Source organism: Mchenga conophoros, linkage group LG19 (genome assembly GCF_057382185.1).
Source record: "Mchenga conophoros isolate Kocher_MC1m ecotype Shallow Benthic linkage group LG19, M_conophoros_male_GT1.1, whole genome shotgun sequence".
Lineage (NCBI taxonomy): Eukaryota > Metazoa > Chordata > Actinopteri > Cichliformes > Cichlidae > Mchenga > Mchenga conophoros.
The window spans coordinates 19,580,207-19,607,672 of NC_140544.1; the positions used below are offsets into that span (position 1 = coordinate 19,580,207).

At 43.1% G+C, this 27,466-nt stretch overlaps 1 protein-coding gene across 6 annotated transcripts in view; it reads right to left on the reverse strand.

The window, feature by feature from the left end:
• The window catches only part of trim9 (tripartite motif containing 9), a 49,118-nt gene extending 22,103 nt beyond the window's left edge, over window positions 1-27,015 (reverse strand). For all 6 annotated transcript variants that reach the window (XM_085257231.1, XM_085257233.1, XM_085257230.1 and 3 more), the window contains exons 1-3: window positions 26,023-27,015; window positions 6,942-7,037; window positions 5,927-6,049 (exon numbers count right to left, since the gene is read on the reverse strand). In XM_085257231.1, the coding sequence (XP_085113357.1) occupies window positions 5,927-6,049; window positions 6,942-7,037; window positions 26,023-26,856 (1,053 nt within the window). In that variant the 5' untranslated portion in view covers window positions 26,857-27,015. The remainder of the gene's footprint in view (window positions 1-5,926; window positions 6,050-6,941; window positions 7,038-26,022) is intronic.
• Between the last annotated feature and the right edge of the window lie 451 nt (window positions 27,016-27,466).

Below are 27,466 nucleotides of genomic sequence, written 5' to 3' on the forward strand. Positions count from 1 at the left end.
TCCGCTTTTCTTTATACTTCCAACCACATCTCTAAGCATCCATTCGGTCCAAAATACCTCCCATGCCTAGTTAAAAGTGAGAAGGACCCTGAGAAGGAGGGTTCCCCTGGAGTAACACAGTCGGTTCAACAAGGGGGAAAGCAAGTGGAAATAAAAATAGCCTCAGAGCCGCTGTACTCATTAACCAACCCGAGCTGGGTGAACAGGGGACCTAGCAACCAGTGACAAACTTTGCATGAAGCAGGAGAAGATGCAGACTGACTTCGTTTCTGATTCACTTTGTGTTGCTCTAATCAGCCTTCATCTGCTGAATCTGTTCCTTGAAGAATCCAGTGAAAGAGATTGAGAGCATAAGAAGTGGGCCCCGTTTTGATCATATTCAATACAATCTTCACATTATATTAGAGGACCGTGCTGATGTTTTCTTTTTTCATGTTTCCGTCAAATGAAATGTGCTTTACAGAAAAAAATCCATCGCAGTGAATTTAATTACATTCAACATTTTTGCTGAGATGTATGCAGTTAAAAGCATCAGCTATATCAAAGGAATAGTTTGACATCTTGAGAAAAACCAGGCTTTCATACCAGGAGTTAAAAGATGCATGCCCGAGCACTATATCTGATGATAAAGCCAAGAGACATTTAGCTCAGAATAGCAAGTGGCGCAGTTGAAAAGTGATCAATATACACAATAATATACACAAAAGACTGAGGTGACTCGTGTTGTTACTCTGATGTTGCAAGGGGTAAGCTTGTTTTCCATGAAAAGACTTGCAAGAAAACCTCCAAGGCTGAAAACCAAAGCCACCTTGGAAATGCCAGATCTGCAGTTCTTCATCATCCCAGAAGTATAGAGTTCCCACTGGTTCATGAATTCCATCATTTTATTAGTAAATTACTAATTAGCATGTATCTGCGTCTGCAATTCATGCACCTTGCTAAGGCTTTAGCCACACAGACCTAGAGGCAACCTCTCGTTGCCGGGTAAAATTGTTCACAAAGAGGGTGCTGCACCCAAAAAATCTTTTTGATTACTTTGGTCACCAGCAGACTGCTGTGGTCACATGTAGGTTGCATGGAAGACGCTAACTTTGGTGCAAACACTTGCAATCTACTCTCAGAGCAGTAGTGAAACTTGAAAAAGTGCAATGGAAACAGAAAGCGGAGAAAGTTTGCCTTCTAAGTAAAAGCTGTGCCGTACCACTGCAACCATCACAGCAGACTCTTTTTCTGTGTCACATACATCTCTGGGACCAGTTTTGTGCTAGTGATTGCAAGCAACCTTCAACTACTTGCAACTAGCCAGGGAGTACACATTACTCTGTGGGCAGGACTCTAGGCCCGAGGCTTTGCCAAGTGTGCTAACTTAAGAATCAATAATTTGGTTTAAATATTGACACTGTTTCTCTAAAACGTTAAGATAGAAGCAATCAAATGCTAGAATGGAGGCGTCAAAACAGGATTGAACAAACCAATAGGTGACATCATCCATCTTTTATATACAGTCTGAGAGCCTTTCTCTAAACCACAATGTTTTCATATCTAATGAAAAGATGTGAGCTATGAACAGATCTGTAAGGAACCGAGTGTTACTGAAAATGTGAAGTCACTTTTTTAGATCTTTTCTTGTTGGTGCATTAAAGTGCTTGTTGGAAATTTGAGCCTCTGATCTATCAGAGTCTGATGGAGAACAGAGCTTTTTTACACACTGACATTCATGTTTTTCGGGTAGCTTGAGAATCCACAAAAACTTTGTTCTGCAGTCGACTCAAGGAAACCACACATCAGAACTGCTGGACACTCAGTCCTTAGTATTTACAGCAAAAGAAATAACAAAAAGAAAGAAGACTATAAAATGCTTATGGTGATAGATTACCAATTAAGCCAGTTTAAAGGCCATGTGATTTTCCATCTGACAGAAACTGTGAAAAATTGCTTCCTGGAGGGAAAAAAATCTGTCAGAAAACTTTTGAGGTTAAAAGATTAAGCATGCGGTTTATAGCCAAAGCCTGCAACACAATCCTTCAGGCTACAGAGAGGGCTGCAGCCTGCCCTGCTCATGTCCGGCTTTGCGTCTAGGAACCCGAGGGTGAATGAGTCGAACAGGAAATTATATTAGGCTGTTGGAGACCTATAACAGATTGCAGGTTTTCAAAGGTGACTCAGGTAATTTTTTTGATTATAATTCATCCAATTGAATAATTCTTTTACAAGACATCAACATGGCATTTAGTATGTCGTGTTTTAGCTGTGCACAGATGGTTTGAATCAGCATTTAGAAGATAATCTTTACAGACTGTCTGCTTAAAGGAGACCTATCTGGGGTTCCTTTTGTATCCACTCCAAACCTTCTGCCTCTGCTGCTTCTCTACACAAACACATGGGTCAGTCCTCCTGATGTGCTGGAATAAATGAACCTGACTCATGCTATGAAGGACTACTTCTCGCCTCCACAGCTTCAAACAACAAGCTCAACGTGCCTCAGTCACCATGGCGACCAGGCTTCCTTGTCAGGAGCCAGGACCAGAGGAGAGCAGCAGGAAGCTCTGCTGGAGATGCCAAGTGATCTGCAGCAGCCTCGTTTTAAAATCAGACTCAATTGATTTAATGTTTTCTGCTCTTTTTACAGCTTTTATTGTGAACCTCGTGTGCTTAAATAAGCTGTATTATTCAGGCTATATCACTAGTTGCTCAACTGGACACCATGTTTTATGCAGCTATCAGCATTTATAAGCACAGACATCAAAAACTTCAGCATCACCAAGAGCGTAGCAGGACAGAATTGTGTCTCATTCAGCCACAGCTGCAGGATGAATGTCCATGCCAGAGTTAACACAGTTCCTGGAGATGACCTCAAGAAAACAAGCTTCATCTCAAATGATCCTTTCTCTCCTCTTTTAGCTGTGCCTCGTATCTACACGAGTGAGCTACGCTGCCCTCCAGGGGACAATAGGAAATAAGAGAACGCACGAAACTTCGTTTTCTTGCATCACTGACTCTGTGGGAAACTCCTATGATTGAAGAGGTACCCCTGAGTAACCGAGAAGCACATTCACATGTGAGATCAGCGCGGAAAGCATGAGAAAAATCTGACATCTGCGTTGGAGAAATGTGTTTCTCCAACATTAAGATTCAGCGTACGACACATGCAGACACCGAGCTGACAGGCGGGATCAAATCAGCACTGACATGCATTAAAATTCATCTGTGTTGGAGGTGTGAATCTGTCCAGTGTCCCTTAAGATCCATCCGTCTTTGAAAATTCATCCACTGAGAGGACACAGTTCATTTTTCATGTGCATCGTGCCGCACACCACTGCAAACTAAAATCATGCCTCCTATAGGCAAGAAAACACTGCAGCAGTGACGGCACTTGTAATAGCCGAGTTTCTGAGAATCACTGTAGTTTAGCCAGTGGTGAGGGTTTAGTGTCCCTATTCTCTTCTATTGCAGATCCTTAGGAGAGTATGACTATGTGGTGTTTATTGTGTCATTTTTTATTTACAGTTTCAGGAGATTACAGGAGGCAAGAATGTCACATCAAGGATGCGAGTTGAATGTAACTGATAGCCACAGTGCCTCCTGTGGAAAAGTAATTTCCATGAACATCACATCTAAAACATATACAGTGGGGCAAAAAAGTATTTAGTCAGCCACCGATTGTGCAAGTTCCCCCACCTAAAATGATGACAGAGGTCAGTAATTTGCACCAGAGGTACACTTCAACTGTGAGAGACAGAATGTGAAAAAAAAATCCATGAATCCACATGGTAGGATTTGTAAAGAATTTATTCGTAAATCAGGGTGGAAAATAAGTATTTGGTCAATAACAAAAATACAACTCAATACTTTGTAACATAACCTTTGTTGGCAATAACAGAGGTCAAACGTTTACTATAGGTCTTTACCAGGTTTGCACACACAGTAGCTGGTATTTTGGCCCATTCCTCCATGCAGATCTTCTCGAGAGCAGTGATGTTTTGGGGCTGTCGCCGAGCAACACGGACTTTCAACTCCCACCACAGATTTTCTATGGGGTTGAGGTCTGGAGACTGGCTAGGCCACTCCAGGACTTTCAAATGCTTCTTACGGAGCCACTCCTTTGTTGCCTGGGCAGTGTGTTTCGGATCATTGTCATGTTGGAAGACCCAGCCTCGTTTCATCTTCAAAGTTCTCACTGATGGAAGGAGGTTTTGGCTCAAAATCTCACGATACATGGCCCCATTCATTCTGTCCTTAACACGGATCAGTCGTCCTGTCCCCTTGGCAGAAAAACAGCCCCATAGCATGATGTTTCCACCCCCATGCTTCACAGTAGGTATGGTGTTCTTGGGATGCAACTCAGTATTCTTCTTCCTCCAAACATGACGAGTTGAGTTTATACCAAAAAGTTCTACTTTGGTTTCATCTGACCACATGACATTCTCCCAATCCTCTGCTGTATCATCCATGTGCTCTCTGGCAAACTTCAGACGGGCCTGGACATGCACTGGCTTCAGCAGCGCAACACGTCTGGCACTGCGGGATTTGATTCCCTGCCGTTGTAGTGTGTTACTGATGGTGACCTTTGTTACTTTGGTCCCAGCTCTCTGCAGGTCATTCACCAGGTCCCCCCGTGTGGTTCTGGGATCTTTGCTCACCGTTCTCATGATCATTTTGACCCCACGGGATGAGATCTTGCGTGGAGCCCCAGATCGAGGGAGATTATCAGTGGTCTTGTATGTCTTCCATTTTCTGATGATTGCTCCCACAGTTGATTTTTTCACACCAAGCTGCTTGCCTATTGTAGATTCACTCTTCCCAGTCTGGTGCAGGTCTACAATATTTTTCCTGGTGTCCTTCGAAAGCTCTTTGGTCTTGGCCATGGCGGAGTTTGGAGTCTGACTGTTTGAGGCTGTGGACAGGTGTCTTTTATAAGGATGATGAGTTCAAACAAGTGCCATTCATACAGGTAACGAGTGGGGGACAGAAAAGCTTCTTACAGAAGACGTTACAGGTCTGTGAGAGCCAGAGATTTTCCTTGTTTGAGGTGACCAAATACTTATTTTCCACGCTAATTTACGAATAAATTCTTTACAAATCCTACCATGTGGATTCATGGATTTTTTTTTCACTTTCTGTCTCTCACAGTTGAAGTGTACCTCTGGTGCAAATTACTGACCTCTGTCATCATTTTAAGTGGGGGAACTTGCACAATCGGTGGCTGACTAAATACTTTTTTGCCCCACTGTATATATATATATATATATATGCTGGTCCTGTATGCCCACATGTTGCCATGCACAAGCCATGTTCCTCAAACCACCTACACGTGTGAAACCTCAATTCTACAGAGCAACCAAGTGTGAAATTGGATGCTGTACAGCACAAATGTATCTCTCCATCCTCTCATCTCACTTATGTCCCCCGTTCAACGTGTTGCAGATGGCTTAAAGAAAAATGCAGCTCTTTATGCATCTGAAATCGGTGGCACGGTGTACGATTTCTCATTAATCTTTATCAAAATCGTTAAGATACTGCAAAACCTAAAAAATGCAACTGGAAATACATAATACATAACTTCAGATTCTTTAAGAGCGAAGAGATTTTCCTCACGACTTTGTATTTTATCCACTACAATATGAAACTTCACTTGCAGCGCCAGCTCATCCATCAGTCACAATCACCGCCCTCAATTTGTCAAACCAACACTGCAAGATTATACAGCAGCAAACAACCACTATGAAGCAGATCAAATTTAAAGTCCCAACCTGGCAACTTCTAAAGAAAAACAAGGATATTTTTAAGATAATTGTTTCGGTTTGCACTTGTGTGGCTCATGAATCAATGCCTCATTAGGGTTAACGCCTCATTATCCATTTAACGCATCCAGCCTTCTGATGCATACAAGTGGATTCCAGGAACAGATCTTGTCATGCTCACTCACCTTCAGCTTGTGTTCGTGCTCTTTGTTTACTTGAGACAGCAGCTGGGCCTTGCGCCGGTTCAAGGCGTCGATGAGGGCGTCGCACTGCGCCACCAAGCAAGCCTCAAACTCCACACCGTTCTCCTGCAGGAAAAATTTACAAGAAGCTGGAAAAGCAAAGCATCTGAAGACAGAAAATATGCAGGAATTTGCAGCTGGAAACAAAACAACAACAACAAAGAAAAAGATGGAGGATACTTTTAAGGCCGTGTGCATCACTTTAATAGCAGGAGTAACAGTGAAATACAGGAATGACACAAGAGTTTAATGATGGGATGGATAGTTTGCTGAGATACCTCCTCCTCAGACGAGAAGCGTGAGTAAAATCATCATGATTCATGCATCAGCAGAGTAATAAACTTGACGATTACGCCTCACGCTGTCACTTTTTCACACATCTTAAGTTTTTTTTTGTTGCTCGTCACCTCCTCTCTACTCTTTTACCTCACCCTCACCATTTCACACTGCGTGACAACTATCTACGAGAGGTTTTAATCCCACCTTCCTCCTCTAATCGCCCTCATAAGCTGACCAAAGCTTTGTCTCCACATGAGCATCTAAATTTAGACCTGGTTAATGTGTTAGATGGAAGAAAATAATATAGATGAATGTGAATAAAGGGGAATTCCCATTAATGCTAATATAACCATGTGTTTCTGTAAATGTTAATCTTTATAACCACCTTTGTTTTGCATCCTGAGCTCAAATTTGATGCAAGCATCTTTTATAGTTTTATTAAGATAGTATCTTCCCATCTGGCCCTGTGCAGAGTTCAAGCCAAAGATTAGAAATTGAGAAATTCAAATGAATACAATAAGCCTTTTTGTGTCTGCTGCTCACGGCAGCCAGTGGACAGTCTGGGATCACAGAGGGGGATTACAGCTTGGTAGAAGAAAATATTCATGCAGATTATGGGTGTGTGCAAAAAACCAAACAAAACAAAAAAACCCACGTGTGTGCGTGTGTCTGCGTATACCTGGATATGCTGGACCATATTTTTTAGTTGAACCAGGAACTCTTTGGCCTCAGTGGCTCGATCTGACAGGCCGTTGAGGGCCTGGGACAGTTGACCCTGTGGAAAGAGACAATAAAGTATAATTACATGGACTTGCAGTACATTCAAATAACAGATGAAGTGCTGAATCCTCAGAATCTAAAGAAGGAAATGAATCTAAATTATAATCAGAGCCATATTAGTATTTAAAAACTCCAGGGTCATACACAAAGACTGCAAAGATCTAATGAAATATAAACTTAATTTTGGGCCAGTTCATAGTGATACAGAACATGAACCTCTAGCTTTTATTCCATTAATCACTTACTGGGTCAGAAGATTCAGTAACAATTTTGTTTATTTGCAGCTTTCTTCATTTCATTTGAAAACAAATTGCATATCTTTGTGTTTTTGGAAAAAACGTGTAATTTTGTCACCTTGGTCAGCCTTTTGAAGATTCAGCTGGGCCTTTCCCCACACAATTTTTGCATTAAATTAGATTAATGGAAACTGAAGATAACCATGTAATTGATATGCCTCGTGGACTATCAGCTGCTCTGTCACGCAACCATCCTTTTTGTAGTCCTTCATCCTTGTTGAATAGGGGCTAACAGTGGATTTTGTTGTCTTAACTTTTTAACTCAAACCCCACCTAAATATTTCCAACCCCGACATCCTGTTTTACACAACAACTAAGGCCCCAAAACTATTCCGTGAGACCTTTAACACTGACAGGAAAGACACATGGAGGCAGCCCAGCAAGAGTTATTTTGGATGCAGATTCCAGCCCTGACAGTTCATCATGTGCTACAACCCCAGATCAGAAAAAGTTGGGATGACATGCACGATGCAGACTAAAAAAAACACTTACATATTTACTTTGGCTTTTGAATGCAGACAATATGATCGACTTTATTTCATTCCTGCAGTTCAGGCTTGCAACAAATTCCCAAAAAACATTTGAATAGTAAAGCAATAAACACATATGAGACATTTAAGCACTGAGGATACCAAGCAACAAAATGTTTCAGGTGTTATTTTTTTACCTTTCCTCCTGCAAACACATCTTTGTTGCATTTTTGTTGCGTTTTAAAATTCTCCACATATTTTCTACTGGGGATGGGTCAGGACTGCAGGCGGGCCTTTATAATGTGGTTTTATTTTGTTTTGTTGAAAAGTGCATAGATGTTGTTTTACTTGTTGGTGACAACAGTCTGGATGGCGTTTTTGTCTTTGGTTCAGAGCACACGGTTTCCATGTCTTCTAAACAAAGATCTGGGATACCGATTGTTGTGACCAGAACATGTTTTCATCGTCACAGATCAACATGCAGTAAAATTTAAATTTGCATTTGTGAATGTAATTGGGATTGTAGTGCTTCATAAAGGTTTCCCACAGAAATCCTTTGCTTTTATTGTTATATCAGCTGTTGACGGATGACAGTGATGTCTGAGCGACTGGGGTCACGAGTGTTCAGCGTAGGCTTCCACCTTTCCCCTTTATGCACTGAAATTCCAACAGATTTCTTTCTTCTTTGAGGAACACCATTTTTAAATATTTCTACAATTTTCTCTTGCATTTCTTGAGAAACTGGAGCAAATCTGCCCATCTTTGCTCCTCAAAGACTGCAGCAAATCAGGATCACGATCACCTGTTGACATCATGTTGACGGAAGTCCTGTGGAACGGTTGTATGCTAACAAATTAAATGAAGATGAAAAAAGAAAAATGTGAAATATCTCGGGTTCACACTGAAACGAGTGGGTTTCTTTCTTTCTTTTTTAAATGATTAACTCAAAGGCACTCAACATGGGCCGACTTACAAACAAAGCTGCTTTTGATAGCGGCTGAGAATCTGACATTTTAAAGTGTCTGAGCTTTCACCCCTGAGACAAAATGCACTGACAGCCTAATTTTCTCACACAAAATGTCATTTTCAGCTTAAAACTGAGATGATATGTACATCTATAAGCATTTAACTTTTGCACTGTTAATGTTATAGCTGGGACTCTGGTGTGTGGAGCACATATGACGGGAAATGACATTGTTGTCCGTGTGCGCTGACACAGAAACGCTTTTGAGATTAGTTTTTCATGTATGTGAAGCAAAGGCTGTGTGAACATGGAGGTGACAGGGAGAGAGGACTTGGCCTGACCCTGTGGGAAACTCATTCGCTTGAGTGAACAACCGTCAAGCTGGTGGGTGTATTGTCTTCTGGGAGTAAACGAGGGCACTGGGCCTTATCTAAGCAGAAAAGAAAAACTCCACTTCAACGCAGGAAGACAGCAATAAAACCAGCGACTAGCTGATACAGTAGAAAACGCTGTGAAAACAACTCATCACACGCAGTCTGCTCCTCTTTGTCAGCCCAGCTCGTGGAATCTGACGTTGGCCGGACGAGTGGGAATCAATCTGCAGGGGCCGACAGCTGACCTTCGACCTTGATGTTTGGGAAACCATGACAGCTGCCGTTAACATGAGTCTACTGCACTGGGGGACAGTAAGACCTGGTAACAGCTGAGCAAAGATCCAAATGTAAACTTTCTTTAATTGTGTGGGATTTCAAAAAATGTCCTCTGTGTTATTTAGGGCTGCATACTTCAACACTGCAAAGAAAAGAAATGAAAGAGAAGACTTGAAGTGTAAGTTTTCTTTCATATAAGAATAAAGTAACAACAGATTTCTATGAATTCTGAAGACCTGTTTGACCTCTTATAAGTATGTACTTATCAAACATTAGTCTAAAAAAATGGCAAACACGGAAAGTCTCAAGAGGAAAAACTGAAGTCTTTAAATTGCTAATCCTGTCTTATCAACTAAAAGGTAATCCTTTTACAGTGCAATAGCACAACTGCAGCACATTTTGAATATTATGAAACAATGAATCCAGCAATTTGGCTCTCTTGACTGATTACCAACATTTAAGCATAAAAGAAGAGCGATAATTTACTGTATTAACCCCCAAAGGAAAATGTATTGTAGTAGCTGCAAATTCACACAAATTACTAAAAAAGCATAAACTACATAAACCAAGAAAAACTCATGCAAGCTACAAATTTAAGTAAAAGATAATAAATATATGATAAAATATGGACTATAGCTAGAATTTAAGATATTTGAATTGTTGCTATTGTAAAATTTAATGAATTTCATAATTTTCTTGTACATTTACAATGACAGGGCTATTCTATTCTATTCTATTCTATTCTATTCTATTCTACTTACTGTTATGAAATAACCCGAGCTCTTTGGCTTCCATTGAATCCACTCACACACTTCTGGTCATGTGATCACTAGCCACAACTTAACTGCTATTTTGGACATGTGACAATGTAAGGTCAAACGAAAAAGGCCTGAAACCATCTGGCAGGCAGTGGTCAAGAGGGAGGAATGTGTATTTTCTAACCTGTGGACGAGTCGTTGGTTGGCAACTGTTGGGAAATCGATTGGTGAGGGCCCCATTCGCATAGGCCTAGAAACTGGTCAGTGGTCCCCTGGCAACCACTGGTCACTAGTGAAAAATGTGTATTCCTCAACCTTGTGATTGCTTTAGTCACTAGAATATTGCTCTTAATTTGAATGAAACATACCGACTTGTCAACAACTTGTTCGTCATGTTACAATCAAGATTACAGTTTAGCCTCAGAGAGACCAGTCAGTGATAGAAAAATGAGTATTCCCTGAACAGTTATGAGCTGTGCGTGATTGCAGTTGCAGGGGAAATGATTGATAAACTACAGCCTGGTCAGGGGCTACCTGGAAACCACCTGTTGCTAGGCAAAAAATGTGCAAAAAAACCTCCTTGTGATTGTTTCGATTGCTAGCATTTCCTGTGATGATGTTTTGAATGGAGTTTTCTACAAACACTGGCTGGCTAAATTCTGAGCAGTAGCGAAATGTTGAGTGCATCACTGAGGCACAACTTTTACTTTGGAAGCAAACAATCTCTATTTCTGATTTATGTTTCATTATTTCAAGTTTTATTACCACTGGGCTAGCCAGTGACTAACGAGATCACAAGAAGCTTTTTGGTGAAGCGCCCTTTCTGTTACTTTGTGCATGTGACTTCACATAGCAACAGCCAGCAACCATGAATCACTCGCCAGCAAGTCAGGGAACACACTTTTTCCCCTAGCAACCGTTAACCAGTATAACGAATAGCTCTTCACACAACAGCGTGTTTCTTCACAACTGTAGTAAATTTACCAATTTTTTTCAGTTTTATGTTCCAGGTTGTTTCTAGGTTGAGCTAAGTGTCTTTCTTGCAGAATTTTTTTTTTAAAACTTTGTTTTGTGTACAGAATAAACAAACAGGATTTAATGAGCTTTAGATGTGCTGGTGGGCAGATTTCCATGTTTTCAGTCATCTTTATGCAAAGCTTTCCTGGCTCCAGCTTTATAGCTACTGCTCAGACATGACAGCGTTACCAATCAAACTCTTGGCAATGACAGAAATAGAAGAATTTACCAAATGTCAAAACATTCCCTTAGATAAGGAAGACATCTTCTGATTTGAATTCAAATCCACAACAGAAAAGAAAAACTTTCTTTTTTTCCAACTCACTCACTTTTTAGGACAACCCTTTTGGGTTTCTGAAATCAATCGGCTGCACTCTGCCTGGATTGCTAAGCCGCCACCATCATTTTAAGATCCTGCCAATCACACTCTGGTGACTTCATCACCGATCAGCCGGTCCTTCACACCTGCCCTTTCATCTGTCCTAAACTGGGAGCTGGTTTTCACTCTCGGTTCTCTCATTTTGCTCTCTGATACAGTGATGGATACTGTGAGAGCTCGAGCCTCGCCTAGTTAACAGTCAGCTTGCGTTTGGTGACAGAGCAGATGAAATGAAAAGCACTCGATTGTCCGGGGGCGTTTTTCCGCAGTGTCTGTTTGAGAGCCTGCAGAGCTCAGTCCTCAAAACCAGGTCAAAAAGTGCCACGAAAGTGGAGGCTGGTTTATTTTTGCACAGCTCACGGCGACTTCCTGCTCTGCGGTGTCCACGGTGCCAAGACCGGCAGGTCGGCATATGGGAAGACAGACTTTAGCAACAAATCAAGAAAGCTGAGGTCAAGTAGGAAGAAAACTTGTTGTTCGCACCTCAAGTTCTGTCGCAGATTTTTTACATTTAATGACTTATTTTTAAGTAAAAGCTAAACTATTCATGACAGGGAAAAAAAGACTGAGGCCACATCTCTAAGGCAAATATATAATTTGCTTTGATTATTTTTTCATCCAAGTGCTCTTCATACAATTCAACTACACAAGCTGGGAAGCCATTTTCCCAATTTTGCATATAAATGAGAATGAGAAGATGGAAACAACATGGAAGCTACAAAACAGTTTATAAATTTATGGATCAGAGCTTTAAACGACATGCTGATATTTGTTTCCAGTATATTTGAAATATATTTCTTTATATCCTCCTGAGAACTAGCTTATTCATTTATGACCTCTGTAATGGACATTTGTTTCTGGTCTATATCTTTTGACATATTTGAGCTACCCTACTAAGTCCTGATGTAATAAATAGAGGATATCCTGGGCTTTCAATTGATATCTTGTGTGTTTTCGTTTGGTTTGTAGGTACTAAGTCAATCAGCTACAAATACCGAGGTTAACTGAAAAACACTCAGGTCTCTGTTGAGCCACACCTCTTAATCTTTGAATTCAGGTGTTTTCAGTCTCATAAAATCAAGAAATCAGCCAGGCAGGCTACCTTTACAAGAATTTGTGGAAGAATAACTATTCTCACTAAATTCAAGTGTGATACTGTAAAATGATGTCGTGAAATTTCATCCCTCCTAAATGTTCCACAATCAGCTGTAACAGGTAAAATTGCAAAGTGGAAGCATTTAGGGACTGCACCAATTCATTCATAAGCAGGAGACCACCTAAAGTTGCCAACACTCTGCTGAGACAATAACTACAGCGCTCCAAACCTCATCTGGCATTAACATCAGCACAAAACTTGTGTGCCGGGATATCATGATAGCATGGGTTATGATGGCTGAGCAGCTGCATGCAAGCCTTACTATTAGATAGAGTGGTGTAAAGCACACAGGTTTGGTAAAAACCAGAATGCTGCCTGACTGCATTGTACAGGTTGTTTTTCTAAAGTTGGCCTGGGCTTCTTAATTCCAGTAAAGGGAAATTTTAATGTTTCAGCTTACTGTACCAAGATATTTTGGGCAAATCTAGGCTTCCAACTTTGTGGGAACATTTTTGGCAAGGCCTTTTCCTTTTCCTTTTCCAGGATGACTGTGCCCTAGTGCACAAATCAAAGTCCATAAAGGTATGGTCGGATGGCACAGAGCCCCAACCTCAACCCCATCCAACACCTTTGGGATGAATTAGAGCAGAGACTGCGAGCCAGGCACTCTCATTCAGCACCAATATCTGACCTCACAAATGCTCTTCTTGATGAACAGACAAAACATTTCTATAGATTTGTGTAGAAATATTTCCCAGAATTTTGGAAACTTATATTTGCAAATGAAGGGCCAACTCAATTTTAATGTCTATGGATTAATGTGTAGGTGGCCCGATACTTGTAATGTGTGGAAGACTTGCTGATGATATCCCAAGGAGATATTTTACTTCATCCATTTGTTACAGTTTTTATTCTTGTGTTTTTGGTTTGCATGCAGCTTGATGAGATTTTCATCATTTCTAAGATGATTGATGAGAACATTTAGCGATAACTTAAAATGCACGACATTTACATCTCATCTTCCTGCATTTGCATTTTCATTGCTTTTAAAAGAGAATATTTCACTGTCATGGCATGATTCATGCTACTGTGATATTAGTTCTGGATGATACTCTCAGAGAGACTAGGGCTTTCTAAAAGTTTCAGCTGAATCCTCTACTTACATTAATGCAATGCAACTTCAAGCTTGCCCTGGGGATAAAATACATCTTGTTCAGGGATAGTGGAAATAAAAGCATCATGCAACGTTAGACTGGAGAAGAGGATGGTGCAATGTTTTGGGATGAGCTTCGAGGGGTTGTTGAGTTAGTGGGGTGGGGGGGCTTAGGATATAGCTGCTATTTGGAAGTACTAATCATCTTATTAATTAAGCCAAGTGGGAACACGTGCATAGGATGAATAATTCACCACCAGCTCCGGGGCCATTCTGCATGTTTCATTTTCTCTCCGCGGCCGAGTGAACTAGCCAATCTGTCACAGGAAAGCGCGAATGTCAGAAAGGCATCAGAGCCATTTTGGATTAAAGCACCCACTAGGAAGTGGGAAGTGCAAGGACAGTAGGAGGAAGGTATAATGTCACTGCATAGCTCTTAAAATTAGAGAGGTAGAAAAGTAAAAACACTCCGTGCTAATTAAAAACACACATAGGCACAAAACTTTCCATCCCTGTCACTGCAAAGATAGCATTTTGAGTTCCCATAACCTACTTTCAAAAATTGTGGCGATACCTCTCTGTGAAATGCTCCGCTCTCAGTCTTAAGTACTTTCTTTAAGTACTCTCTTTATGCACACTTAATCCCGCGTGTAATACACAGTCATTTTGGCTACATACTGTAAACAGACATAAGCTGACAGAAGGTCAACTTCTGGATGACAAAGACACAAAACAAGCAAACAAAATTAAATAATACATTTTTCTCCACAGCTTCCAGATGAAAGAACGTGAAGATGAAAGCAATTTTACACAGCTTGATTACTGATTGTGCTTTTCTCTACAGAGAGACCAACCGGAAACTTTAACATGAAAGATTGTGGTTGTTTACATGAGCTGAGGCAATCCTTGGAGAACTCAGTCTGCAATATTCAGCGGGCGACTTGATGATATTTTGTATCATGGGAACCTTTTGTTGTTGTTACGGCCCTAGCTGGGCCTCCTGATACTGCCCTTGTGTGGGCGTGGTGTTTTTCTCCGCCTCCTCCTCTTTTGCTCCACCCCCCGTCTCTCTCTTGCTCTTCTCTCTCCCCAGGACACAGCTGCTGCTCATTGGACTCATTTACCACCTGGGCCCAGTCAGCAATCACCTCTCGGAGATCATATAAGCTGGGGATGAGCTGTGAACAGTGTGGGGTGTTCTCTGGTGTCTCTGTGTTGTGTGTGGTTAGCCTGCTCAAAGTGTGGAGTTGTGGAAACAGCATAGCTGCTTTGCGTGAGTAGTGTGGGCTTGTGGGCCTTGGCAGCAGTAAAGCCAGCTGCTGTTAGTGACAGGGTGAGCTTGTGGGCCCCTGGAAGTACCTCCTCGTGGTGTGGAGTTTTTGTTTGGTTGTTGTGTTCTTTGTTGTTGCAACCCTTTTTCTCTTTTTCCAAGTGTTATTGGTAAAACGGCGTTGCCGGCTCTTTATGTTAAGATGATCTATAATAAAGACTATTTTATTTACTGAAAACACTGGTCTGTTTTCCTCTCATTCTGTTCTGGACTCATTTGTTACTGGTCCCCTCACTCACATGCCTAGACCCTTTCGGGGGGAACGTAACAAAGTGGGGGCTCGTCCGGGATATGAATGGAAGGAACAACAATTGAGTTTTAGTGAGTTGTTTGCCGGTGTCTTGTTTAGTTGTATTGTATCTGCTGCGCTCTCTCTCCAGTTAGCAAAGGGGAGTGTCTAGCTGAGCGTAAGCTCCTCCTTCAGGCATTCATTTTTTATTTTTCCTTTATTATTTTCGGAGTAATCCCGGGTGGGGATTAGTTCCCTGTCGGGGGTAGGCTTGTCGGTGCTTTGTGCACTTGACGCTTAGCCTTTAAAGTTGCCTCGAGCCTGGTACACTCCAGAAGCTAACTAGGCTAAGATTTTAGTAGGCAGGTCTGGGGAGAGGGTTGGCGGTATTTTTATTTATTGGTTAACCTGTGGCCACGCTTTTCCTGCCTGTTTCTCATTTGTGTATTGGAGGTGGTGCTTCTTTGTTGTTATTGTTAGCCTCAGGTAGTTTTTGTGTTAGAGTCAATGGCTACCTTTGATATTGCAGTGTTTAAGGGTGAGCGTGGTGCAGCGTCTCAGCCCGTTCTGCAGGCGCCAGCTCAAGCTGTAGGTCCATTGGTGTCGACACCTGTTGATCAGGGGCTGCCTGAGAACAAACCCATGACAGTTCCTCGCTTCGAACCCCTCTCCATTGAATCAAGTGAAGGCTCGAAGCTGGATGCTAAGCTCCGTGTCCGTCTGGCTCGTCTCCAGCTGGAGAAGGAGCAGCGTGAGAGAGAGTTCCAGCTGAAAAGGGAGCTAGAGCTTAGGCGTTTGGACGCGGAACTGGCTAGGGCTAGGGAGGTCGAATTGAGGAAGGTGGAGGTGGAGGCAGAGACAGCTGTGAGGTTGCGACAGCTGGAACTCCGGCAGGTTTCCCTTCCTCCGACCGCCTCCATTCGTCAGGCGGACATCCCGTTTGACGTAGGGGAAAAACAGTCGTCTGGTTCCGATGTTCCGTGACACTGAGGTCGATAGCTACTTCGAGTCGTTTGAACTAATAGCCACGGCCTTGCACTGGCCATGGGATTCATGGGCCATTTTGCTCCAATGTAAGCTGGCGGGTAAGGCTCAAGAAGTTTGTTCCTCGTTGTCAGCTGAGGACAGCTTGGACTATGACAAGCTGAAAAGGGCTATCCTGCTGGCCTATGAGCTGGTCCCAGAAGCCTATAGGCAGCGTTTCCGGGGGTTGAGAAGAGGTCAGGGTCAGTCCTATCTTGATTTCGCCAGGGAAAAAGGTGTTCTTTTCGATCGGTGGTGTGCGGCCTGCAAAGCCACTGACCTGGCTTCGATCCGGGAACTAATGCTCATAGAGGAATTTAAGAACTGCATTGCTGAGCGCATCGCGGTATATATTAATGAACAGAAGGTTTCCTCGCTACAGCAGGCTGCGACGCTGGCTGATGAGTTCGCGCTCGTCCATAAAACCAGTGTCAGTAGGTATGACCGGCGCGATGCCCCAGTGAAGGTTAGTGATGTGCCAGCTACACAGTACCGAAAGGGTGAGGTACTTGTGTCCCATTCCAGTGTGAAACGAAAGTGTTTTTTTTGTTTAAAGTCTGGCCATTTAATAGCAAATTGTGGAGCCTACAAACAGAAACAGTCAGTCTTGAGAGTTAGGAGTGTGCCAGCTAACAAAGCCGATACAGGCGTGGTTTCAAGAGCCAAAACAAAGCTCTGTTTCTTCTGCCACAAACCTGGCCACCTGGTTGCTCACTGTTTGAAAGCAAACTCAAAGCAAAATCGATCTGCTTTCAAAAGAGTGAACTGTGGTTCACAAACCGACAAAGTTGCCAGTCCTAGGCAACAGTTGGAGCATAATTGCTCAGTGGTGTCATTTGGTCACTGTCAGAGATCAACTAATTGTAATCTGCCACCTGATGACGGTCTCTCGGGTCCAGATGACCGACAGTGTGATAGATTGTGTGTGACACAACCATTTCAACCTGCACCTCTGGCTAACCAGCATGCCTTTTGCCATGACCTAGCGAAGAAGCGTCAGAGAAGTGTTGCTGTAAGGCCTTCTAGCTGCCTGATGGGTTCTCCATATGTGATGGCTCAAAAAACATTTGGCTGTCATTTGGGACACTATGTTGAGGGACTTGAGCCAACCCCGTGCAGTGTTTTCAACCCATCAAAAAGGTCTTGGCAGATTCGGCAGGGTATGCCTAACCGTTATTATGGTGGATGGTAGGTGATATGTTTAAAAGCTGGGTAGGACGTTCTATGACAAACCACTGGTTTGTATTTATGGGAGGGGGTGTTACGGCCCTAGCTGGGCCTCCTGATACTGCCCTTGTGTGGGCGTGGTGTTTTTCTCCGCCTCCTCCTCTTTTGCTCCACCCCCGTCTCTCTCTTGCTCTTCTCTCTCCCCAGGACACAGCTGCTGCTCATTGGACTCATTTACCACCTGGGCCCAGTCAGCAATCACCTCTCGGAGGTCATATAAGCTGGGGATGAGCTGTGAACAGTGTGGGGTGTTCTCTGGTGTCTCTGCGTTGTGTGTGTGGTTAGCCTGCTCAAAGTGTGGAGTTGTGGAAACAGCATAGCTGCTTTGCGTGAGTAGTGTGGGCCTTGGCAGCAGTAAAGCCAGCTGCTGTTAGTGACAGGGTGAGCTTGTGGGCCCCTGGAAGTACCTCCTCGTGGTGTGGAGTTTTTGTTTGGTTGTTGTGTTCTTTGTTGTTGCAACCCTTCTCTTTTTCCAAGTGTTATTGGTAAAACGGCGTTGCCGGCTCTTTATGTTAAGATGATCTATAATAAAGACTATTTTATTTACTGAAAACACTGGTCTGTTTTCCTCTCATTCTGTTCTGGACTCATTTGTTACTGGTCCCCTCACTCACATGCCTAGACCCTTTCGGGGGGAACGTAACAGTTGTTAAAAATTTAAGCCCTGACATGTTGGAAGAGTTAAGAGTCGGCACAGATTGTGTTTCTCCTCTGTGTTTAACAAGATCCCGTACGACACTGTCTTCTGCAGGGAGAACCTAAGTGGCTGGTGCATTATTCATCGCTTAAGTCATCAATAATGCACAAGGAGCTGTTAACTATCCACACACACACACACACACACAAAAAGACAGATAAAACTAAAATAATTATAGTAGGGGATTTGAAAGTTGCCACAGTTTCTCCACGTGACAAACTGAGTCATTGTGTGAAGGACCCTTGGGACAGCACCGCAGGAAATGGGGCACAAGTGATCTATTCTTATCAGTGAGGCCAGCGTCTGCTGCAGATGATCAAGAGGCTTACCTGCTGGTCTAACTGAAAATGTCAAATGGATAAAATCAGGCAGAAAGTACCTGATGATTGGAAATCATTTATTTCTTTACTGACAAGTGCACGTGTGGCAAGTGTCCATTCTAGGTACTTGGATGGTATAATCTTTATGATCAAATTGCTGGTGAGCTTGGCTACACAGGGGAAGTGGAGGGACCACTAAGTAGTTTTAAACAAGTAGGAATATATGCTCAGTAACTAACCAGCAGCAGAATTATGGGCAGTGGCCTAAGCAGAGAAGCCCAGACATTCCTCTCTCTAGCCACCTTCTCCAGCTTATCTGGGGGAACACCAAGGCTTTCCTGGGCAGCCGAGAGAAGTAATCTCTCCAGCTTGTCCTGGGTCTACCCCTGGGCCTCCTCCTTGTTAGACAGGGGTGGGGAACTCCAGGCCTCAGGGGCTGGTGTCCTGCAAGTTTTAGATACCACCCTGGGTCAACACATCTGAATCAAATGATTAGTTCATTACCAGGCCTCTGGAGAACTGCAACATGTTGAGGAGGTAATTTAGCCATTTAAATCAGCTGTTTTGGATCAAGGACATGTCTAAAACCTGCAGGTCACTGTCCCTTGAGGCCTGGAGTTCCTCCACCCCTGCTGTACATGCCTGGAACACCTCAGCCAGGAGGCGCCCACGAGGTATCTTAATCAGATGCATAAACCACCTCAGAAGACTCTTTTTCATGTGGAGGAGTGTTGGCTCTACTCTGAGCCCCTGCCAGATGGCCGAACTCCTAACCCTATCTAAGGGACAGCCCAGCCACCCTGCTCATTTCCACAGCTTGCATCCGAGATCTCGCTCTCTCGGTCACTACACACAGCTCGTACCAGGTAAGGGTAGGGATGTGGATCGACCAATAAATCGAGAGCTTCGCTTTCACAATCAGCTCTCTCTTCAACATGACAGACCGGTACAGCGTCCACATCACTGCAGCCATGGTTCCAACTCATCTGTCGATGTCCTGTTACTGTCTTCCATTTCTTGTGAACATGATCCCGAGATACTTGGGACAGCAACTCGTCTCTGACGCGGAGTGGACACTCCACCCTGATCCAGCTGAGGACCATGCCCTCGGTGCTGCTAATTCTCATACATGCCACTTCACATTCAGTTGTGAACTGCTCCAGTCCGAGCTGGAGGCCACGACCTGATCAAGCCAACCGGAACACATCAACCACAAAAAGCAGAGATGAGATTCTGAGGTTGCGAATGCAGAATCCTTCAACCACTTGGGTATGCCTAAATATCGGCATTGTTTGTTTTTAATGCATTTTGAATCGTCGTCTTGGCATAGGCCAAAGATGCCTATGACAGTCTCTATTAGGTAGATAAACTAGTACTTGCACCTTTATACTCAAGTTGAGTACTTTTCACCCAGTCGTGCACACATTCACTTTGAGAAACACTCACTCAGACTCTGATGGATGCATCGGGTCTGATTTGGGTATTTGGTTGAGTATTTCGCCCGAGTATTTGTAGACGAACTGCTCTACCACCTGAGCCACAGTCACAGCAACATTTTGTGCCAGGTAGAAGGCCCTGGACAGTTCATCATGTCCATTTCATTCCTTTAAGCAAAAACAACCTACAGATGTCACTGAAAAGCCTGAACACTGTTTCGTAACTGGACCGTGTAACTCTTCCTATTAAATTAATTGTTCAGCTATATCCATACTTGAAGCTAATTAGACAAGACTCTGAGAACAGATTGATGATAATTACATCAGTGCCACTTCAGGGTTTGCCACTTTATGGTCAGGACAATGATGTTGATGATGCTGATGATAAATCTGTGAGTTATGCCAACAAAAACAAGGTCAGTGCACGATTTAACTTGTGCTGCCCACGTCTCAGTTTGAGCTCACTTTTTTGGTGTCCTTATTTAATAATGTGGGCTGACTGTTTCAGAGCAGCCAGATGTAGCAGAGCAAAATAAATTATGCCGTTTAAAACATTTGACTGCTTGAGCTGAAAAGAATAACTCTTTGTTTGTTCCTTTCCCAGTTGGGTCACAAAGGAGAAATGGCACTGTGGATTTTCTAGGCATTTATCTCTCTCCAGTTCCATGCCTGGAGCAAGCTATAATATTCAGACAGTCTGTGTTCTCACCCGGAGAAGTTATATAAAAATATGTCAGTGTTTTCTGTGCAAACCCGACTCATTTACCTCACTGATGAGACCTTCAGTGCAGCTCTGCCTCTCCTTCCTGCTCATTCTCTGGTTCACTTCTTCTCTTTGGGGTGTTTGGGGTCATTCATCGCTCTCATTTTGCTGCTTTCTTATCTCCCTCTTTCATTAACATTTACACAGATAATCTCTTTACATGGCAGCTTGAGGGGTAAATATCAGCGCCTTTAATGGAGCAGCATCAACCTAAACGGCTTTAAGACACTGAAGCTTACGCCCACTGTGAAAATTCATTCTTGAAAAACCTCAGGCCTGACTTTGCCCTCTGCATTTATTAGTGCTTTCTTAAACAATTGAGCAACCGTGTCTTTTATCTACACAGAGTCACTTATAAAAAAGACATATTTAAGGGTAGTGTGAGCTGTATCACTGCACGGCGTTGGACTATTACTGAACAATGTTCTTATACACTTACACTAACTAGACACTTTATTAGGTACACCTGTTCAACTGCTTATTAACATAAATTTCTAATCAACCAATCACACGGCAGCTCAAAGCAGCAAAATGCAACTCAATGCAATTAGGTATGCAGACATGGTCAAGATGACCTGTTGAAGTTCAAACCGAGCATCAGAATGGGAAAGAAAGGTGTTTTAAAGGATCTTGAATGTGGCGTGGTTGGGCTGGTCTATTTCAGAAACTGCTGATCTACTGGGATTTTCCCACATAATCATCTCCAGGGTTTACAGAGAATGGGCCGAATGGACCAGTGAGAGGCAAAAATGCCTTGTTGATGCCAGAGGTCAGAGGAGAATGCTGGCTGCCTTGAGCTGGTAGGAAGGAAACAACAATTCAAATAACCGCTTGTTATTTGAAACAGATGGCTACAGCAGCAGAAGACCACTTCTGTCAGCCAAGAACAGGAGAATTAGGGAACAATTTGCACGTCTCACCAAAGCTGGATAACATAATATTGGAAAAACCTCGCCTGGTGTTATGAGTCTTGATTTCTGCTGCAACATGTGGATGGTAGAGTGGTTTAAACAACATAAAAATTGAGCCATCCTGCTTTTAATCAACATTTTAGGCTGCCGGTGGTGGTTCAAACTGGATAACACGCCATAAAGCTCAAATAATCTCAAACTGGCTTCTTCAACATGACAATGAGTTCAATTCAATTCAATTTTATTTATATAGCGCCAAATCACAACAACAGTTGCCTCAAGGCACTTTATATTGTAAGGTAGACCCTACAATAATACACAGAGAAAAACCCAACAATCTTATGACCCCCTATGAGCAAGCACTTTGGCAACAGTGGGAAGGAAAAACTCCCTTTTAACAGGAAGAAACCTCCGGCAGAACTGGGCTCAGGGAGGGGCGGGGCCATCTGCCGCGAGTGGTTGGGGTGAGAGAAGGAAGCCAGGACAAAAGACATGTTGTGGAAGAGAGCCAGAGATTAAAAACAAGCAATGATTCAATGCAGAGAGGTCTAAGTTCACTGTACTCAACTGGACTCGATAGTCACCAAATCTCAGTCCAGCAGAGCAGCTTTGGGATTTGGTGGGACAGGAGATGAACAACCAGCAGATCTGCAGCAACAATGTGATGCTATCATGTCAATATAAACCAGAATCTCTGGGGAATTTTTCCAGCACTTTGCTAAGGCAGTTCTGAAGGTGAAAGAAAGTCCATACCAGAAATGGCAGGCTGTAACTAATAAAGTGTCCAGTAAGCGTATTTTGAACGAAGCCATCATGCAAAACACCTTTGAGTTGAAACATTTGTGCAATAATTAACTGTAAGCATGACACATCCTTCTCATTACTAATTAAATACAGTATTGGACAGTTTTTTTCTGCTTCTCTTTATGTGGCTGTCCCGACAGTCCGACAGAAGGGTTAAAGCAGGAAAGGACAAATAACCTGCTTCTTGTATGTGAATTTTCAAGGCTTTTCCTTCTCTCCCACTGAGTTTAACAGAAGCTCCAGGTAGCTTCTTCTACCAAGAAATTACAAGAAATTACATCAGCTTCAAGGCTGAAACAAGACTTTAAAATGTTTCCCAGCCACGTGACCTGTTCTGTCTGTCCTCATTAGCTTGCTTTTGGGGCCACCTTGAATGAGAGCTTGTAGAGCATCAGTTTGGGTTAACTTAGTGTCACTTTCTGTTAGACCTTTTTTTCTTAATAGGAGTAAAGATAAAAGATAGCACATGTGCAAACCCTCAAAGTCAAACCTCTTGATTTATCTCCCTTCCTGTAGCAGGAAAAAGAATCTGCTGCAATCTGTTACCTATTTTCTACACACACACACACACATGCAGTACATTCAGTTTGATTAATCACCTTTAATTGCCACTAAACATAATGAGTGGCAGACCGTGACTTGGATTGCATTCAGTGACCTGTTATGACATCCGTGAAGAGTTGAGGACCACTCACTGTGTAGCAATTTAACACACTGATGATACCCCTTTACTCTTTTTAATGTGATTCATGGAGATCAACACTAAAGTCCTGCCACCACATAAAACCTTCCAGTACAAAGTCACTCTTTCATTTCTGCTCTTTCTTGATGACCATTTTGGTTTAGAGTGACCAAAAGGAGAGCTTGGAGATAAATCAGGGTGTTTTATTGCCTATGAGACTAGAAGAGAAGCCAAGAATGCGTTTGAACTAATGCAGGAGGAAAGCATGTAGAGCGCAAGTAATGATCTGAAACAGCATTCATTTTTAGAACGCAGCAGAGGGGAGAAGTGTAAAGCATGTGGGGTGGATTCCTCATGGGGTCCAGTATCTTAGAGACCTTTGCTGCTTTGTACTTCAGGAAGAGGGATTTGGCTGTTATGGCAGCAGGTGGTTAAAGTCGTTTACAGCAAGGAGAGAAATGCTGCAGAAAGATGGAGAAATCACTGTTTTTCTGCTCAAAAAGACAAGAAAAAATGCAACTGAAAAACAGAACAGATCCTATTAAATGATATCACCACATTTCCAGCTCTGAAGTGTAAATGCTGCAGGTGTGGATTCGAGATCAAGATCCTTAGTGTGGTACTTTGTGCATCAGCATTAGACAGCAAAGATGAAAAATTCGCCGGCTCAGTCACAAAAGCGCACAGATCAAACAACCAAAAGCTTTGATCAGTTTAAACATGAAGGGGAATGCAAGATGTTTATGGGCATTTCTAAGGCTGTGTAAGTATATGGGTAAGCAGGACATGCTTTTTGAATACTGGTTGGTTTTTCTATGGCTACGGCAAAAACCTTGAAGCTCAAATAGTTTTCTTGAAGTTTGCAACTGTGCTGTTTTGGTTCATTTTTATTAACCCGTCTTTCCAGAGGTAGGCTTTTTGGGAAAATGCTGAAAAATGTAAAGCCTGCTACTTGCCCAGTAAGGAGAGTGAAAATTTGATTCCATAGGGGGCCAGATTCTATCATGCTGGTTTAAAGATGCTCAGGTGGAGGAAATACACAGAGCTAGGACTGTGTGCAAAATGTGAAGCTTTATGAGATGATCCATCTCTAATATTTGTGCAAGTGAAGAAGAGAAATGACCCCTAAAAAGGCACAAATCCATCATTTTCCCTTTGCAATGTAACTTAATCAACATTGTTTGATAAACCTGTGTCTGTATTTTGGCATTAGCGCCAGAAATCTAGGTTTGGTCAGTCTCTACTTCATACTGGAGGGGGGGGAATCAGTAAATAAGCTAAAATAAGTTGAGATTTCTAATCGTTACATAGAATATTTGTTTGTATTCTTGTCATTTTGCAGTAACTATTTATCAAGATGTGAAAAAGCTTTTTCTCCAGTGAACATTGTGAGGAATACCCTGAAGCTCCCAAAGATGACCATGCTCAGCTCTGCCAACTCTGAGCTTTGAGCCATCTGTCACAGCTCCGTGGGCAGCTTCAGATGATCAGATGATAGATCAGAAATAACCAGGTGCCGTGAGATACAGTCAAAAAAAAAAAAAAAAAAAAAAGGTGCCACCTGCTGAATATTGGCACTAAAATTCCTGGTACCACTGATTGGTTTCTAAAAATACTATTTTTCCCATTTTACATCCAAGCATGATTACGCAGAACAGATTGGCAACTTTTCATGTGATGGAAATTTGATATGAGCGAAATGTTCGACCCCATCTGATATTCCCAGCAATTTTACAGTTGTCTATCGCATCTGAAGTGACACTCTATCTCCCTACAAGGAATGATCGGAGTGGGGTGCTTTTAAATTGTTGTTCTGGAGACATATAAAACCAGATTGCTGAGTATAAATGATGAGGATGGGGAGATAATGATGTGCTTGTGTTGCTTGTGCACCAGCACTCAATACATTCATTGTTTGGTTTTTTTTTGGTTTTATCATGGAAACCAGGAGACACCTCCACTACACAGCATGCTCCCTGTGTGTGTGTGTGTGTGTGTGTGTGTGTGTGTGTGTGTGTGTGTGTGTGTGTGTGTGTGTGTGTGTGTGTGAGTGTGAGTGTGTGGGTGCATGTGTGAGTTATATCTAGCTCTACATTCTTCCCTTCTTCATTGAAGGCTGGAGTGTGGAGGTGAGGGTTGCTGGTGCAGAGGCGTAGATAATCTCAGCTCTGCCTCTCCTGCCCACAACAACTCAACTTCCAAAATAGCTTCTCAATTCACACCACAGGCCTGCATCTGTGCTTCACTCCCCATTCTCAATAAAGCATAGCTTCAGTGTTTGCCATGCCTAATGATCTTCAGGGCGCCTGTAAGCTGTCAAAGCACTGAAGGAATTTGATGTTGGCATCTCGTGAGACAGATGGTCATCATTTACATGGTCATGCAAACAGAAAACAGCAGCTTCTAGTTGTCCACTTATGAGGTAAAATTAAAAATGAGCCACTGCCTTTCGGGTTTGTTTGGCAGTGTTTGGCTAAAGGCAGCGTCACATGAAGCTGGACCGTGTATCAGGCAATAAAATGCATTACTATTGTTAAACACTCATTTAAATCCAAAGCGGCAGAACGAACACCCCACAGCTCTGTACCTCTCTACCGGATGCTAAGCAGAGCTGACACGACAGCGCAAATTATTTCGAACACAGACTTGTTGCTCAGCTCAGAGGATGTTGAATCATTGCACAGAGCGGCCAAAAACATAAATAAAGACAGAAACAGACGCACTTGTAAGGGACGAAGACAAATCTTAGCACCCCGATCATTTTTACGCACGTACCTTGTGCAGTTTCCACATTGCGCCTAAAGCTTTGACCTCATGCGTGCCGTGTTTCCCTTCCTCCAAACACTGATAACATACAGGCATCTTGCACTGTACACAGTACATGCTGAGATTCTCCAGTTCGTGCTCTGTGCAAGTGGAAATTTTGCGGGGACTGGCGCGGCGACTTATCCGCCCCTGCGCCGGCGGCACCAGGCGATGCTTGGCGAGTGGACCGCGGGGAGGATGGCAGCGCAGGCGGCACGGGTCGCAGTAGAAAACGTCGCACTGCTCGCACATCACGGTGGCCTCCTTTGGACTCTTCTCACAGAGCTGACATTTGAGAGCGGCCGCTTTGCTCTGCTGATACCTGTCCACCACCCCCTCCAGCACCCTGTTCTTGGGGAACCCGCGGAGTCCCCTGTCATCCAGGATGAGGCTGCGGTGACACTGCGGACAGGTGATGCAAGAGTTACGAGGGATCGGAGTTAAGGAGCCGGGGTGCGGTAGAAGGTGCTGCTGCTGCGGCTGAGGGACAGTCGGGGGGAAAACCCGAACCCCGTTCGGTGATTTTTGGCAAGGGGTGGTCGGAGCGCTCACGAAGCCCCCGTAGGAACCGTAGCCACTGTCCGCCTCACTATACAAACTCATTTTATCCAAATCCAGGTAATCATAATCGGAGACCCCGGACCCGGAGGCTCGGCTGCTCTGTGGAGACTCGGCGTCGGGGGTCTGCACAAGAATATTCCGAGCACAGGCTAAGCAAATGTTATGGGAGCACGGCAGTATGATGGGCTCCCGGTAAAATGAGCCGCAAACAGGGCATTTTAACTCTTCCTCCATTTCATCCATGGTTGCTCCTGAGAGATGAGAGATTCCTCCGGGGTGTGCAAATAGAAACGGGAGAAGTTTCGGCAGAGCCTCGGCTGATCGGGCTGCTCTCTGTTTGCGCGTAAACGAAGCTCCAGTCGCGTTCTGCTGTTAAAACTGCAAGTGCAACCTTCACCAAATGACAGGCATCAACGAAAAGGAGGCATACTAACACTACTCACCAATAAGCACGCAGCGTCAGCTCAGGCTGGATTGCTATTGGACAACCAGTGGATTCCAAACAACCATTGGACAAATGAACTGTCGGCGTGAAAGTCCGTTAATGAGCTCTAGAGCGATATACACAGCAGACACTAATGCGTGTGGACATCAGTGAATGCACAGGATAATTGTTTAGAGCCTTAAAAGGAAATCAATAGAATAAAATGATTACTAAACACAATCTGAACTCAACATCCGTCCTTCATATGCTTTCATTTAACATGTGACATCTGTAAAAAAAACATTTGTCCAACCAGTGGTTAAGGAAAGAAACAAAAGCTAAATTGCAGTGATATAACACAGTTTGGGAGTATGATATAACATTAGAACCAGAGAATATTTGACATTTATATCATTACTAATTTTCTGT